The sequence below is a fragment of the Passer montanus genome, unplaced genomic scaffold (genome assembly GCF_014805655.1).
Source record: "Passer montanus isolate IOZ18808 unplaced genomic scaffold, ASM1480565v1 scaffold8, whole genome shotgun sequence".
In the NCBI taxonomy this organism is placed as follows: Eukaryota; Metazoa; Chordata; class Aves; order Passeriformes; family Passeridae; genus Passer; species Passer montanus.
The window spans coordinates 2290572-2306686 of record NW_024373256.1 but is presented as its reverse complement, the minus strand read 5'-3'; the positions used below and the strand labels follow the sequence as shown (position 1 = coordinate 2306686).

The 16115-nt window shown below is 53.9% G+C and overlaps 1 protein-coding gene across 1 annotated transcript; it reads left to right on the top strand.

Annotated features, from left to right (window-relative positions):
- Positions 1 to 321: 321 nt before the first annotated feature.
- DRG2 (developmentally regulated GTP binding protein 2) lies at positions 322 to 9964 on the top strand. The gene is made up of 13 exons (XM_039732357.1): positions 322 to 369; positions 745 to 905; positions 2581 to 2670; positions 3675 to 3735; positions 4666 to 4756; positions 5083 to 5155; positions 5280 to 5370; positions 5548 to 5645; positions 6508 to 6584; positions 7233 to 7321; positions 8061 to 8119; positions 8531 to 8584; positions 8671 to 9964. Exons 2-13 carry the CDS (start codon positions 852 to 854, stop codon positions 8755 to 8757), a joined length of 924 nt encoding a protein of 307 aa, XP_039588291.1. The 5' UTR covers positions 322 to 369; positions 745 to 851; the 3' UTR covers positions 8758 to 9964.
- Positions 9965 to 16115: the final 6151 nt, after the last annotated feature.

Genomic DNA, 16115 nt, shown 5'->3' with positions numbered 1-16115 from the left:
GTAATTAGAGGAGCAGGAGGAGTCAGTCCCGGCCAGGGGCTCTCCTGCTTCCTGAGACCCGTCCCTTTGCCCCCGTCCCCGCAGTCTCCTGTCCCCACCGGGGTCACTCCCGGGCCCCTCCCGGCGCCCCGCGGTGGCGGCGGCCGGAACGCAGGGCGCGGGGCTCGGGGCGCGGCCGGAGCTGGCGGCGCGGCGCGTCTGGGGGCTGTGTAAATAATAGAAATAAACCTGTAAGCTCCTGGTTTCATGCCTTTATCTGTTACAAAGTGAGACACCCACCTTCCTTTTTTTTTTCTTTTTTTTTTTTCCTGCTTCGGTGTAAATTCGAGTTTTTTGCTAAGAATAATGCAGCAAAATACTTTCACACATGTGAGCACTGAGCTAAAAGTGTCTTTATTTTCCCCTCCTCTTGTCAACTTTTAACCTGGTCGTTTTGGGGTCTGGATGTGAGCAGGTGGAAGGAGGGGCTGCTCCCCTGTGACCTGAACTGGCTGCCTCCATTCCTGCAGCTGCTCTCCCTCTGCCTTCTCCTTTAACTCAGGAGCTCTGTGCCTGTTTCCCTCCCCTCTGACTCGGGGCAGCTCCCTGCAAGGTTTGCTCTCAGTGCCCAGGGGGGCTGATGGAGCAGCTCTGTGCCTGCCAGTGCTTCAGGCATTACCAACACCCAGAAGTGTTTCCTTTTCAGGAGGGAAGGAGAATCACCAGGACTTTGTGCCAACAGCTGTTGTGTTTGTGTCGTTGCAGCCACCGAGTACCACCTGGGCCTGCTGAAGGCAAAGCTTGCCAAGTACAGAGCTCAGCTGCTGGAGCCCTCCAAATCCCCGGCTGCCAAGGGCGAGGGCTTCGATGTGATGAAATCAGGAGATGCCCGTGTGGCACTGATTGGATTTCCTTCTGTGGGGAAGGTCAGTCTGCTTTGTGCTCCCTGGGTTTGCAGGGGCTGCAGAGCACATTTGGGGAGGTCAGTCAGGTTTTTCAGGGGCTGCAGAGCAGGTTTGGGGAGGTCAGTTCAGGTTTGTGCTCCCTGGGGTTTGCAGTGGCTACAGAGCAGGTCTGGGGAGGTCAGTCAGGTTTGTGCTCACTGTGTCTCCAGCCCAGGGGTTTGCAGGGGCTGCACAGCACATCTGGGGAGGTCAGTCAGGTTTGCAGTGGCTGCAGAGCAGGTTTGGGATCACAGCACCCTGGGATGGTTTGGCTTGGGAGGCACCTTGAAGCTGCTCTGGATGGATCCCACCTGGAGTTTTGTGCCCACTGGGGTTTGCAGGGGCTGCACAGCACATCTGGGGAGGTCAGTCAGGTTCAGGTTTGTGCTCACTGTGTCTCCAGCGTTCACACTGAAAGTGTGCTCACTGGGGTTTGAGGTGTCTGTAGAGCACATTTGGGGAAGGTCAGTCAGGGTTTGCAGAGGCTGCAAAGTAGATGTGGGGAAGGTCAGTCAAGTTTGTGCTCACTGGGGTTTACAGTGGCTGCAGAGCAGGTTTGGGGTCACAGCACCCTGGGATGGTTTGGCTTGGGAGGCACCTTGAAGCTGCTCTGGATGGATCCCACCTGGAGTTTTGTGCTCACTGGGGTTTGCAGGGGCTGCAGAGCATATTTGGGGAGGTCAGTCAGGTTTATGCTCACTGGGGTTTGAGGTGGCTGCACAGCAGATTTGGGGAGGTCAGTCAGGTTTGTACTCCCTGGGGTTTGCAGTGACTGCAGAGCACATTTGGGGAGGTCAGTCAGGTTTTTCAGGGGCTGCAGAGCAGGTTTGGGGAGGTCAGTCAGGTTTGTGCTCACTGTGTCTCCAGCTCACTGGGGTTTGCAGTGGCTGCACAGCAGGTTTGGGATCAGCACCCTGGGATGGTTTGGCTTGGGAGGCACCTTGAAGCTGCTCTGGATGGATCCCACCTGGAGTCCTGTGCATGGTTCTGGTGTCTCCAGCATGAGGAGGACGTGGGACTGTTGGAGAGAGGAGACAGGCTGAGAGAGTTGGGGCTGGAGGAGAGAAGGGTGTGTGGAGACCTCACAGTACCTGGAAGGGCTGCAGGGGAGCTGGAAGGGGATTCTTTGTAGTGGCAGGAAAAGGAATGGGTTCACACTGAAAGAGGGGAAATTTAGATGAGATATATGGAAGGAATTCTTCCCTGTGAGGGCAGGGAGGCCCTGGCACAGGGTGCCCAGAGCAGCTGTGGCTGCTCCATCCCTGGAAGTGTCCAAGGCCAGGCTGGAAAGGGCTTGGAGCCACCTGGGACAGTGGCAGGGGTGGAATGAAATGGGCTTTGGGATCACTTCCAACCCAAACCATTCCATGATTCTGTGATCTGGCTGAAAGTTGGAGATGGGGAAACACTCCTTCATGTTGTGTGCTCTGCCCTGTGGAACTTGTTGTTCCTGAAAGTTGTTCTTGCCCAGCCCCTGCAGTGCTGAGGAAAGAAAAACCCTGATTTACTTCAGTTCCATGCCAGTGTCACCACCTCAGTCCCTGTGCCTGGAACAGCCACAACACAACTTCCACAGCCTGAGGGGCACTCTGGTGTTGCTTGTTTTGCTGAACCTTCTCATTTTCCTGCCTGCTGATGCTGATCTCTTGCATTTCAGTCCACGTTCCTGAGTTTAATGACCTCGACTGCCAGCGAAGCCGCGTCCTACGAGTTCACCACGCTGACCTGCATCCCAGGAGTCATAGAGGTGAGCAGGATTCTCCTGCAGCTGTGGAAATGTGTCTGCACCAGCCACACTTGTGCTGCCACTAAGGAGCACGCACATCCAAAGGTCTCCAAGGCTGAGTTTTGCTTTAAACTTTTCAGTGCTGATGCAGCACTTCGCTGAACTCCTCAGGACTGGCTGCCTGATCAGGATTTTTGTGCTGCTCTTGGACTGGCCAGAGCAACACCACAATTCTCAACTGAATTTTGTATAACCACTGTCAGTGCCAGTGACCAGCTGGCTGCAAACCTTGACAGATTTGTTTTTAATGAAGCTTTACAGAGGCAATCTGTGCTGTGATCACTTTCAAAACAAAATGCAGCTTTTCCTGTCCTTGTGGGGTTTTATTAGTGGTGACCTCAGCATCCATCAGTAAAGCAAATGATAAAGGGCATCAAACTGAAAAGTGTCCAAGAGTAATGAGGAAATCTGGCTCAGGATGGAAGGGGGAGTTAAATAATGAAAGTAACTGTGTTAGTGGGAAAAGGAGTTTGATGTAACACATTCCAGCAGAGGTGTGAGCTGCAGCAATTACTGGAGAGCCAATACCTTGCAAATCTAGGAATGTCTCCTGGGATTTTTTTACCTGCAGCACACCTGAATAGTTTGATCTGTCACAGTAGATGTGGCACTTGTTCATTACTGAGTTTTCTCATTTAACCAATAAAAGAAGAGTTGTTTTTCCTTTCCATTCCCCGAACTTGGGAATGTGTGGCTGCTGTGCTCTTTTGCTGGTGCTTTGTCCAGCTGCAGTTACGGGATGACTTTAGGGGGTCAGGACCTAATGCTGCATAACACAGCCCATGGCTCTGGAATTTGCCTCAGGACAGAGCCAGGAGCTTTGTGCTGATTTCCCCTGGCCTGCCAGTTCCATCCAATTCCACTCCCTGCAGGATGTGGACCCCCAGCAGAGTTTGGGGCTTTGGGGGCAGCTCAAGTGCCCTTCAGGAACCTTTCAACTTTCCACCCTTCCCTTTCCCTTTCAGTACAAAGGAGCCAATATTCAGCTGCTGGATCTGCCTGGAATCATCGAAGGAGCAGCTCAAGGTTGGCTCATGTCTGTGTTCATGTAGAGAGGGATTGCCCTCAGTAGTGCCCCTGGGTGTCTCAGATACACACAGGTTTCCTGGGCCAAGAGTTCCTACATTGTCTTCCCAGATTTTTGAGTCCTTGATCCTATGTGAGGCACGATTCCTGTCCCTGAGCCCACAGAAGGGTCTATATGTAGCACAAAGATGGTTTTCTGGAGGTGGGAGCCAAAGCAAGCCAGTCACTTCTCACGTCCTTGCCTGAGTGTGAAGTGGCTCATCTGTTTTCTGGTACTGAGGAAATCTATAGAAAGATGCTGGAGAGGCAGAGGGAGAATTACAGCTAAACACTAACCTTGTTTGAGTAATTCCCTGAGTTCCTGCCAGTCCTCCCATGACTCCTGATTCTGGGAAGAGATGTTGGCTTTGTCTCTCTGTGTTGTCATTGTCTTCATTGGCTGGTTGTGTCTGAAAATAGTTTAGGAAATCAGGGAGTCATGGAACATCTGGGATCATCCAGTCCCACTCCTGGCCCTGCACAGACACCCCAACAATCCCACCCTGTGCCTGGTGTTGTCCAAACCCTCCTGGAGCTCTGGCAGCCTCGGGGCTGTGCCCATTCCCAGGGGAGCCTGGGCAGTGCCCAAACACCCTCTGGGGGGGAAGAACCTTTTCCTAATATCCAACCTGACCCTGCCTGACACAGCTCCAGCCATTCCCTTGGGTCACTGGAGCAGTGGCTGTGTTTCCTTCTGGCTCTGATCTCTCTGCTGAGCTCTCTGTGCTGCCTGGAGCTGCTGCCAGGGTTTCCAGCACCTGACTGCAGCCAGAACAGCACTGCAGGATCTTTTTCCTTGCTTTCAAGCTGCTGCACAGGGCAGGAGTCCCCACGTGTCAGGGAACTCAGCTGGTCCCTGTTGCTGACGTGCCTCCCCTCCTGTGTCCCCAGGGAAGGGCAGAGGCCGGCAGGTGATCGCTGTGGCCAGGACAGCAGATGTTGTCATCATGATGCTGGATGCCACCAAGGGCGAGGTGCAGAGGTGAGTGTGGGCTGGGCTCTGGCCTTGGAAACACGCCAGCTCCCTGAGGAATTGTGGAGAGCACATGGGGAATGAGGAATTAAATTATTGAGTGTGACGGGGGGTTGTATCCCATGAGAAGCATCCTGCTGGCTGGAGTGGGTGCTCAGCTGGAGGGTCATTCCTACAGCATGGGAATATCAGCCTGGATTTCCACCACAGACTCTGATCTGCACTAGGGAGGGGTTTAGGCTTGTGCCAGGGCTGTATCAACACGAGAATCAAAAAGGGAAAGGTCTGGGTGTCCCCTGGCCATGCTCAGCCTCACAGGTGCTGTGTCCCCGCAGGGCCTTGCTGGAGAAAGAACTGGAATCTGTAGGAATCCGGCTGAACAAAAGCAAACCAAATATCTACTTCAAGGTGAGGCTTCCTGAGCTCCTGCAGGCACAGCTTGTCTCACTCTGTGCTGCCCCTCGTGCTGGGCAGGCTGAGGGGGCTGTGGGATTTGCAGAATGTTCTTACTTTGCTTTTTTGCCTCCTGCAGCCCAAGAAGGGTGGAGGCATCTCCTTCAACTCCACTGTCACATTGACTCAGTGCTCTGAGAAGCTGGTTCAGCTCATCCTCCATGAATACAGTATCCTTTCCTAAAAGGGGAAACCCTTAAGCCATCAGCAGCTCATGGTTTAAGTGCTTCCTGCTGTGGGAAAGCCTTGGTGTCACTTGGGTGCTGGCTGGCTGTCACCAGGCTGTCCCCAGGGAGCTCCGTCCCTGTTGTGAGTTGGGATTTGGGCCTTGACAGTGTCCACCTCAGAAATCTTCAACGCTGAGGTGCTGTTCAGAGAGGATTGTTCCCCTGATGAGTTCATTGATGTGATTGTAGGAAACAGGGTCTACATGCCATGCCTCTATGTGAGTATCCTGGGCAGCCTGGCTTCTCTCACACCCAGGATCTCTTCTCTGTGCCAAAGGAAACGTTGGAACTTCATGGAATCATGGAATGGTTTGGGTGGGATGGGACCTTAAAGCTCATCTCATTCCACCCCTGCCATGGCAGGGACACCTTCCACTGTCCCAGGCTGCTCCAAGCCCTGTCCAGCCTGGCCTTGGACACTTCCAGGGATCCAGGGGCAGCCACAGCTTCTCTGGGCACCCTGTGCCAGGGCCTCCCTGCCCTCACAGGGAAGATTATTTTCCCAATATCCCATCTAACCCTGCCCTCTCAATTTAAAGCCATTCCCCCTTGTCCTATTACTCCATGCCCTTGTTCCTGGCTCCTAAAACAGTAACGATTTGGGGTTTAAGAGGTGGAAAACAGCTCGACAGGGAGTTTTTTTATAGGCTTTGGATGTGCAGCCGTGCTGTGTGTGTTCTCTGGGCCCTCTTGTGGCTGATGCTGCCCTGGAGCAGCAGAGTTTCCAATCCTGGTGCAGGGGCTTTGCTCCCACGTGTGGAGCCTCCCCTGCTGCCAGCTCCGTGCTTAACTTGTCACGTCTGGTCCCTTGTGTGCCAGAGGTCCCTTTAGGGCTCTGTTTGTAGCCACTGGGTCTGTATAAAATCAAAGAACGTGTTCCAACTCATCCCAAAGGGAGAATTTTAAAAGGCCAAAATTTATATTCAAGCTTCTGAATTTTAATAGTTTGTTTTACTGAGAGTCTTGGCTTATCTTCTGACAAGATCTGTGTTTCTGTGTCAGGTGCTGGAGCTACCTTGTTCTTTGTACATGTTGCTGAATGGCCTTGCTGAGGGCTGTGTTGTTTTCATTTTGGTTTAGGTTTATAACAAGATTGACCAGATATCCATGGAGGAGGTGGATCGTCTCGCTCGGAGGCCCCACAGTGTTGTCATCAGGTAGGAGCTGTCACATTGCCTTCCCTGCTGGTCTGCCTGGTGTGGGGTTCATTCCACACCCCTTTCTCCAGCTTCTCCCAGGGCTGCTGGGGTGAGAAGCAGAGCTGCTGTGCTGCTTTTCCCAGATTTCCTTCCCCTGGAGAGGCAGGCAGCTTGGCTTCTCCGTGCTGTCTGCAGGACAGAGTCAGACAATCTGGCTTGTTTCCTTAGAAGTGCTGATGTATCTGCTGGGCTTTGCTGCTTCAAAGCTGTTCACCCTTCTGGAATCATGCATTGCTTTGGGTTGGAAGGGACCCTAAAGCTCATCTCATTCCACCCCCTGCCATGGGCAGGGACACCTTCCACTAAATCAGTTTGTTCCAGGCCCCATCCAACCTAGCCTTGAACAATTCCAGGGATGGAGCATGAAACTCTCTGTGCAACCTGTTCCAGTGCTTCTCCATCCCTTTAGCAAGGAATTTCTTCCTAGTATCTAATCTAGCCCTGCCCTCCTTCAGTTTAAGGTCATTTTACCTTGTGTTTTTCCTTTCTTTGCCTTATTAAAGACTTTGCCATCATTCTCCAGCACTTTGATAAAGACATTTCACCTTGTTCTTCTGGATCCCTAAATCACAACAGCAGTAAACAGATGGTCCTGGTGTTTTGCAGCTGTGGCATGAAGCTGAACCTGGACTACTTGCTGGAGAAGCTCTGGGAGTACCTGGCACTCACCTGCATCTACACCAAGAAACGGGGACGTAAGTGACCCCAGACATGCTGCCAGCAGGGCTGGTGCCTTGGAAATGCTGGAATTGCACCTTCCCTAATCATCTTTCAGCTCTTGGGAAATGCTTCCTGCTTTGTCTGATCCTGCCATGTGTGGATCCCACCATGGCCTTCCTGTTGTGTTTTACAAGAGCTGAATTTGCATAAGTCTTTACAGGATATAAGGGAATGAAATGTGCAAGTTCACAGCTTTTACCTTGTTATGCACACTGATGAACCCAGAAGTTTCCTGTTCCTGCTGCAACAAACTTGGTGATTCCCATGCCCTTGGAGTGCCTTTGATCCTCCTTTTGCTTTATAACCCACTTGCAGCTTCCAGTGATGAAGGCACATCTACAACTTGCTCTGTTTGGATGTGAGGAGATAAGGAATTTTCTGAGCTTGTTAAGCTCTGAAATCTTGGAATTTTGGTTTTTCCTTGAGCAGGTGTGTTTTGACTTGGGTGGTTTTGTTTCTCTTAAGTCAAGGGTTTGGGGTGGAGTCAGAGCAGTGGCTTGTGAGGAAGCTGCTGACTGTGTGGAGTGGGTAATGGCACTTGTGGGTGGTGAGAGCTGATTTGGTGCTTTTAGGTACTGGATCCCTGTTCTGTCTGGGAGCAGGAAGGAGGAATTTGGGAGTAGTAAGCACAAGGTGATGTGAGATGGTGTCAGCATTTTAGAACACACTTGATAGAAATCCAATGCTTTTTCCCCCCCTTCTGCTTCTCCACAGAGAGACCAGACTTTACAGATGCCATTATTCTACGGAAAGGAGCCTCTGTGGAACATGTGGTAATTTTTCTGCATCTTTTACATTTCCCTGTGTGCAGAAGGCAGTTCCTCCTGGACCTGCTGTGATTTGTGCTCCATAAAGCTCAGGACATGTCAGTGTTTGGTTGTGCTTCTCCTTTTGTTGCCTTTTATCTGCCTCAGGTTTCTTTCACAGCTGCTATAAAAGGTTTAAACAGTAATTATTTAATGCAGCCCAGTGAAAAAGCACATGGAAACAATGGAATGGGCTTTATGTGGGCTGGTGATTCCTGTGTCTGTTCTCTATGGTTTCAAGTGCTGTTAACTAGCTCTTAAAGTCTTCATTGTAAATTCTGGCATAGACTTGAATTTCTGTTAATTCCTGGGTATTGAAAAAGTTGTTTGCAAAGTGGTAAATGTAAATACTTCAACTTCTGCCCGCCTGTCTTGCAGTGCCATCGGATTCACAGATCATTAGCCAGCCAGTTCAAATATGCCTTGGTGTGGGTAAGTGTCAGACAGCAGCTGCAATCCCTGTCTTCAGGTGTCTCTGACTGGCCTTCTAACCCTTCTCCCCCTTTTTTGCTTCAAAGGGGACAAGCACAAAGTACAGCCCTCAAAGGGTGGGCTTAACCCACATGATGGAGCATGAAGATGTCATTCAGATCGTAAAGAAGTAACTGCTGGTGCCTGGCCTTGCCTTTAATCACTGCAATTGGAACTGACCATGTAAAAACAAAACAAAACACACCAAAAAAAAAGAAAAAAAAGAAAAAAAAAGAAAGGAAAAAGGGAGATGTGTTCCAGAGCCAAGAAAGCTTCTGTGAAGCTCCTTCTCTTGGAGAAAGGCAGAAAATGAGGCTACTGTGCTTGCAGGTGGGAATGGGGAAGGTGGGTTTTCATCTGGCAGCATTTCAGGCCAAGTGATGTTTCTTAAAAATTTGGAAGGAGCCAGTTCTTGTAGGGCACAGTTCCACAGCCAGCAGTGTCCTGTCCCTTGTGGGGTTTGCACACGAATCCATGTGCATTCCCAGTGGGTTTGTGTGTAAAAATCTGGCCCTGTGCTTTGGGCTGAGAGAACATTGCTGATGCTTTGCTGCTTATCCATTCACTTAATTTAAGCATTGATCTGAAGCAGAATCAGAGTTCTCCCTCCCCTGCTCGCTGCACACATCTCTGCAGCTGAGAACCCCAATTTTTAATGGTCTCACCTCAATTAACATTAAAACCTGGCACTCTGTGCCTCTCCATAGCCTTGCAGTGGGGTTTGTAGGATATCCTGGTACTGAGAGATGAGAAATTAAACTGGAAATGGTTAATTAGCCTGGCCAGATTGCAGTGGGGTATGATCCAAGAGCTGTAGTTTGGGGTGAGGATTCACTTCTGGCATCTCACTCATTGAGGAGCTGCCTTGGGAGCTTCCTCCTTTGTTGGGCAGGAGTTGTCCTGCCCTTCAGTGCCCAAGGTGGAGGTCTCTAAATTCCCTAAATTCCAGTTGCAGCTCTTTGGCTCCCAAGGTACCGCCCCATGCTGAGTTTTACCCCAGCCCTGTTAAACATTGCTTGTCTGGATATTGTTCATCAGAAATCTGGGATTTTTGTAATCATGCTTTTCCATTGAATACTGTTGCTGAACAACTCAGAGTGCCTGATAGAGGACAGCTCTTGCCTTCTGGGGTCAAGAGCTGCCAATAGCTTTTATTTTCTTTCATTGGAAAAGGGTTTGGTCTGATGTGGATGCAGAACTGTGAGGACAGGTGTGACAACTGTCTGAGCAGGGTTCCTCCCCTCCTGCTCCTCCCCACCCCTCACAACAGAGCATTCTGACTGAGCAGAAATGGAAGGATTATTTTATTTGAGAAAATAAAAAGTTGTTATTTCATGTGAATGGTGGGTAGATGGCTTGGTTTGTTTCTTAACTCACTTTTTTTGCCTTTGGCCACCTGAGGAATCCTGAATGCTCTCACAGGAGATTTAGGGGGCAATAGAAGGAGAAGTGGCTGCAAGAGACTGGTGAGGGGAGATAAACAGATACTATACACAGTGCCCAAGCTAAGAAGGTGACTTTGAACTCTGTAAGTTCCCTTCCCTGTTCCTGGCTTTGTTCACAGCTGGAGTGCAGAGGAAATCCTGACCACGGGAGTGGAGAACGAGCTCCAAATGATGCCCATTATCCCTGCCTGGCAGTGAAAGCTGGCCCTTCCCGGTGTGAGCTGGGTGGGATGCTGTTCCAGCACATTAACTCACCCTTCCCATTCCCATGAAGGTCACACAGGCAGAGTTGCCCTCACAAAGACTAATTTTGGTTTCGTTTTGTCCCTGAGTTTCTGACTTTTCCATCCAAATCCTGCAGCCTGCCAAGCCTTGGCATGGAGCTGGGCAGCCAGAACTGCTGACAGGGCTTCATGCTCAGCCCAGGTGGTGCTGGGAGCCAGGGGTGCTTGGTGTGAGGCTGAAATGCACGGTGTTACCTGCTAAAACCTGTCCTTGAATAGCTGCTGCTACCTCAGTGTGGCTTTCAAATTGATTTTGGCATATCATTGTTAAAACCCCCTCTGCCTAATTAGCTTCATTTAGGAAAATGGGCATTTTATCCTCTTCAAAATGAACAGATACATGATTAAAATTGGAATGGGGATGAAGTAAAAATAGTTAAGCTAGAAGAAGCCAACTTCTTTTTTCAGAGAGAGTAGCTTTTTTGGCAGCAAGTTTATGGCTGCATTTGAAGATGCACCATTTAATTGCAGTATCCTTCTTCCAGGAGCTTCCCTAATTGTTCTGCACTTATGTTAAAAGCAGCAAACGTTGCAGTTCGTGCTGGAGTGAATTTGCCTCCAAGAGATCTCCAAGTCCTGAAAAGACAAGATCCAGAGGGCAAGGGGGAAATCTGCTGCAGCATTAGGGTTGTACTGGAGCCTCCTGAGGTTCCTGGAATTTGCAGCATTTCAGTATTTAAAGGGGCTTGTAAAAAGGGTGAAGAGGGACTTTTCCCAAGGGCTTGTACTGACAGGAAAAGTGGGAATGGTTTTAAATTGAAAGGGGTGATACAGATGAGGTGTTAGGAGGAGATTCTTCCCTGTGGGGGTGGTGAGGCCCTGGCACAGGCTGCCCTGAGAAGCTCTGGCTGCCCCATCCCTGGAAGTGTCCTAAGCCAGGGCTTGGAGCACCCTGGGACAGTGGAGGGTGTCCCTGCCCATGGCAGGAGGAATGAGATGAGCTTTGAGCTCCCTGCCATCCCAAACCATTCTGGGATTGTGTGCACTGACCAGAGCCCCTCGCTGGGGAGCTGCTGAAGGGAATGTGATCACACTCTCCTGTGTGTTGGGCTCTCCAGGAGGGTGGGTGCAGGCAGGAGCTGTGGATTTGCCCCCAGACGAGCAGCACCCTGCGTTTCTCTGCTGTAGGAGGAAAGCCTCGGCTGGATGATGCCCACAGAAAGCTGCCCTCTGCAGCCCTGCTCTCTGCTCCTGCCACTCCCTCGCTCTCCCAGCTGCCTCCAGGCTCGTTCATGCTGTTCCCAGGGGGCTGTGCCCATCCTGCCCCATCCCTGGGGCCCTGCAGCACTCCAGGTGTGGAGCAGGGTGGATCAGATCAGCCTCCCCACAGCCCATCAGCCTCCATCTCTGCAACCAGCGACGACTCGAGCCGTGCTCTGTTTAAAACGCCTGTTCCAGGCAATCAAGCAGGTTTGATTGGCTGAACACTCCTCTTATAATTTAATTTAGTCAGGAATCGTTTGCAAGGTAATAAAGAGTGACTCTGCCTCCAAATGCATTCATTTAATTCAATGAGAGATGGTTGCTGCGGCAGGCTCGCCTCAGCCAGCTCCCCTCACCCCATCACGGTGACATCTCAAAGTGCTGCTCAGGGCCGTATATAAGAGTCACGATCCGCAGTGACAGCTTAATTGTCTCAAATGCTGACAAGGGTCACCCCAAGCAGCCGTCGGGAGTGGCGCGGAGCCGGCTGGGGAGGCTGCGGAGAGGAGGATTTATGGCTGGCAAATAGTTTTGAATTCCTCTGGTTGCGCCTGCTAAATGATGAACCTGCCCCGAGGGGATTGGGGCTATTGATTGTAATTTGCAGTTAAGCCCTCGCGTTCTGAGGAATCAGCATAATAAATACCCACCGCATTACGGCTGGGACGTGCCTGCCTGGAGGAGAAGGAGCCGAGGTTTTCCCGGCTCGGGTGCTGCAGCACCATCCTCTCCCTGCCCCTGCATTTGGCAGAGCCATGGCTCCATCACTGCAGGAAAACGGCCCCCAGCTTGGTGGGATGCAGGAGACCAGGGCTGGAATGGGGAGAATGGAATGTTGTGAAGGCAGGTGGAGTGTCCTGCTCAGCCAGGGAGGAGAGGGTGCCCTGATATTTTTGGGGTAATGAGTGTCTAAATCCCTGCCACAACCTCTGCAGCTGGTTGGTCCCAGCCCACCTTTGGAGAGGGGTGTGAGGAAGTGCATTTGTTCCTCACTCCCATGATCTGTGATTTCTTCTACACTCCTGTTGGTTTGGGGGCCAGAATGGGTCGGGGCCAGAATGGGTCAGGGCCATTTTCCAGCTGTTCACATCTGGGCTACACTGAGGCTGACCTGCATCCTGGGACGGATGTGGGACACTCCAGCTGTGTCACCAGGGCTGCAAGGGACAGGGACCAGGGGAGGAGGAGGCCCTCACCCCTCCAGCCCTGTGAGGGAAGATCAGCTCCCATGGCTCTGCCAGCAGAGATGACAATAATAGCAGTCATCAAATATGCAGCAGCACGGTCCCGCGGGGAGCGGAGCAGAGAGGCAGCCCCACGCCGTGCAGGGCAGCTGGTGCCCCAGGTGAGTGGCTCCGGGTGCCCCAGGTGGTGGCACCTCCCTTGGGCTCGCAGGGGCTTTGCTGGGAAGGGATCTTGGTGTGGATGGTGGTTTTTGAGCATTTTTTGAACGGTTTTTGCCGTTCAGGTTCTCCCGGTCAAGGTGTGTGGTGTCCCCTCACCTCTGCCTGTCCCTGCCTGTCCCTGCTTGCTGTCTTTACCCTCCCTTATTTCACCTTCTGCCTTCCCACCCTCTGCACAGCCCCACATTCCCACTGCCCTCCAGAGCAGAGCAGAGCAGCCTCCCCTGAACACTCCCTCCTTCCCTGGAACCCTCTACCCCAGCTTTCCTACCACCCCTTCCCCACATTCCTTTTACCTCGGGGTTGTTTTGCCCCAGGAAAGCTCCGGGGCTTGGCTTTGGGACTGAGGTGATGGCACCGGGCTGTGACCTGGCTCCAGGGCTGCCAGCCAGCATATTGCTGGGTGCATGCCAGCATCGTGCCCAGCTGCTTTGTTCTGCCAGCATCTGCTCTGGCCTATCTCCTCCCATAACGCCTCCCTCGTGGGAGCAGGCAGCAGCTGGCAGGCAGGGATTGCCGTGTATTGCTCATGTGCTGTGTCCCCATCCTCATTTTGGAGGCAGGAACAGGAGGGGGTGGAAATTAGCCAGGTAAGGGGGTGGTGGGTGCTTGGGGAGAAAGGAAAGACCCCACTGTGCCTTGGGGGCTTGGAGGGCTGTGCCATTGCCACACTGCTGGAAGGATCCAGCTTATCCCTGTGCTCCCAGCATCCCTGGAGCTGTGAGCGGAGTGACAAGAGCTGTGGCTGGGCTTCCTCACCTGCTCACAGGTGTTGGAGAGTGGATGAGCAGTGATGCAGAACTGAAGACAGAGAGGGGATGTGCTGAGAGGCGCTGCCACAGCCAGAATCTGCCCGGGCTGGCTCCGCCGTGCCGGAGCGCGCGGCTCCCGGGAGGCACAGCAGGGCCAGGGCTGCCGTGGCGTGCTGTGGTGTGGTGTGGTGGCACGGAGCCCTGCTCCTGCTGTAACTGGAAACAGGCTGTAAGCAGAGCCGGGGCTGGCCGGTGACCGCAGACCTGCCTGGAGAGCGGAGCTGCTGCCGCTGGAGCGCTGCCCGCCGGCGCCGGCTCTCCGAAGGTACAGTCCTGCCGGGCTGGGGCGGGTAACCCCCGAGGCCACAGCCTCCATCCCCTCCCTGCATCCAGCCAGGCACAGCCCCAGGCTGTGGCAGTGCCACCGGGGCTGCCCGGGCCGTGGCCCTGGAGGGAGGTGGCTTTGCCTGCCTCACCCACGTGGCTGGAGACATTCAGGAGTGACCTGGCTAAAGGATGCTCTGGGTGCCCATTGCCACCAGAGACCCCCTCAGTGCCAGGTTTTGCAGCCAGGGTCCCTCCTGTGTGCTGCTGCTGGATGCAGCCCTGCCCAGACACCCTGGACACAGCCACCAAGGGTGGGTGCCCCTCTGACCCCCTGCTTTGCTTCCATCCCACTGCACCTGGGCACAGAAGCCTCTTGGCCAGCTCTGCCGTGCCAAAGGCAGGTGAACCAGGACAAAGAACATGGGGAGGCATTTTGGGGGTCTGGTATGGAGGCTTGGGACCATGGGAGGCAGCATCTGTGTGGGATGAAGCCCCTCTCTCTCCCTTTATTCCCCCGCTCTTGGAGAGCCCTTGTCATGGGCAGGGAGGCACCACGGGCACAGCCATGGCAGCAGCATGGGAGCTGTGCCAGGGCACTGAGAGCACTGCCAGGGCCACCCTGCCGTGGGGACAGAGGTAGGGACCATGGAGGGCAGTGGGGTGGTGGCAAGGACTGCACGAGTGGTGGGATGCAGGGGGTGACCTCTAGCAGCTTTTACCAGGCTCGTGCCCCTTTGCTGTCTGCCAGCAGAGAGGGAAGGGCTGCGTCCCTGCCCGAGGTGGTTCCCTGCCACACCGTGGTGCCCATGCCAGGAGGAGGGGTGGGTGGTGCTGTGTGTGCCCCTGGCAGGGCAGGCTCTGTCAGCCCCACATGGCTCAGTGGCCATGGCAGACCTGTGACAGTGCCAGTAGGCTCCTGCTGGTCCTGTGTTCCTGTCACAGACCCTCTCCTGATGCCTGCCAGGTGCCCCTCTGCCCACCCTGCACTCCAGAGCTGCCTCCATCTGTGCAGAGCAGGATGTGTCCATCCCAGAAATTCATGCAGGGAGCAGGCAAAGCCATGGGATCACAGTGGATAGTGCTCCACTGTAGATGTGGCACGGAGGGACAAGGCTGGGGACAACACAGTGCCAGGAGGTGCCAGCCTTGGGCTCTTCTGATCCTGGGGGAGACCAATGGGTTCAGTCCAGCAACTGCTGCTGGTTCTTTGGTTCTGCCAGCTGCTGCACAGCTGGATGCTTCTGTCTCCCCCCCAGACACATCCCTGTAAGGGGGTGCAGCTGCCCCTGCCCACAGCAGCCCCACTGCTCCTGCAGGTGATCCATGTGGGACAGCGAGTTCCCACTGCTGCTGCTTAAACTTTGATGAGCTGCAGGAATCCAGGCCTGGCATTAACATTTGATGTGGTCACCGCGCTCCCGGGCACGTGTGTGTGCAAGCACACTGCTGGCACTGCCACGGGCCACACGTGCGGCACATGCAACCCCCCTCGCCAGCTGTGTGTGGGCACGTGTGGCACCCTGCCCACACCTGACACCTGGCATGGCATGAGGAGTGCCCTGCAGGCTCTGGGCTCCCCAGTGCTTCCAGCAGGGCTGTGGAGTTTGGTCTGGTGTTGGGTTCCTCCCTTGGGTGTGTGTTCCTGCTGCTGCCTTGGGCTCTGCAGAATTGTCACCTCTCTCTTGTGCCGCCGTTTGGCTTCTGGCATCCCAGGGCTCCATCCGACTCCGTGCTGCCTGGAGGAAGAGGCTGATTCCTCAGGGAGGGGCAGAGGAAGCCCCGAGGCGCGGGGAGGGTCCCGTTTTGGGGTAACGCTGCCCTGGAGGGATGCTCCCAACAGCAAGGAGCCTTTCCCTGCTCCTTCGGAAAACTCTCGGGGCCGGCGTGGTGCATCCCTTACATTATTCATGCCGCCGCGAGCCTGGCGGTTGGGTTACAGCCGGATCGCAGGCACGGCACGGCGCTGCCGGCTCGGGGTGCGCCGGAGGCAGGAGCAGCTCCGCCGGGCTGCCCCGGACCGGCTCCCGCCGCCGCAGCGCCATGCCAAGCGGGCAGCCACCGGCGCCCGGGGGAGCCGC

Coding starts and splice junctions, on each gene's coding strand:
- DRG2 (XM_039732357.1), top strand. CDS start 852: ATGAAATCAGGAGATGCCCGTGTGGCACTGATTGGATTTCCTTCTGTG. Junction 6,585..7,232: donor CCCCACAGTGTTGTCATCAG/GTAGGAGCTGTC, acceptor GGTGTTTTGCAG/CTGTGGCATGAAGCTGAACC. Junction 8,585..8,670: donor TCAAATATGCCTTGGTGTGG/GTAAGTGTCAGA, acceptor TTTGCTTCAAAG/GGGACAAGCACAAAGTACAG.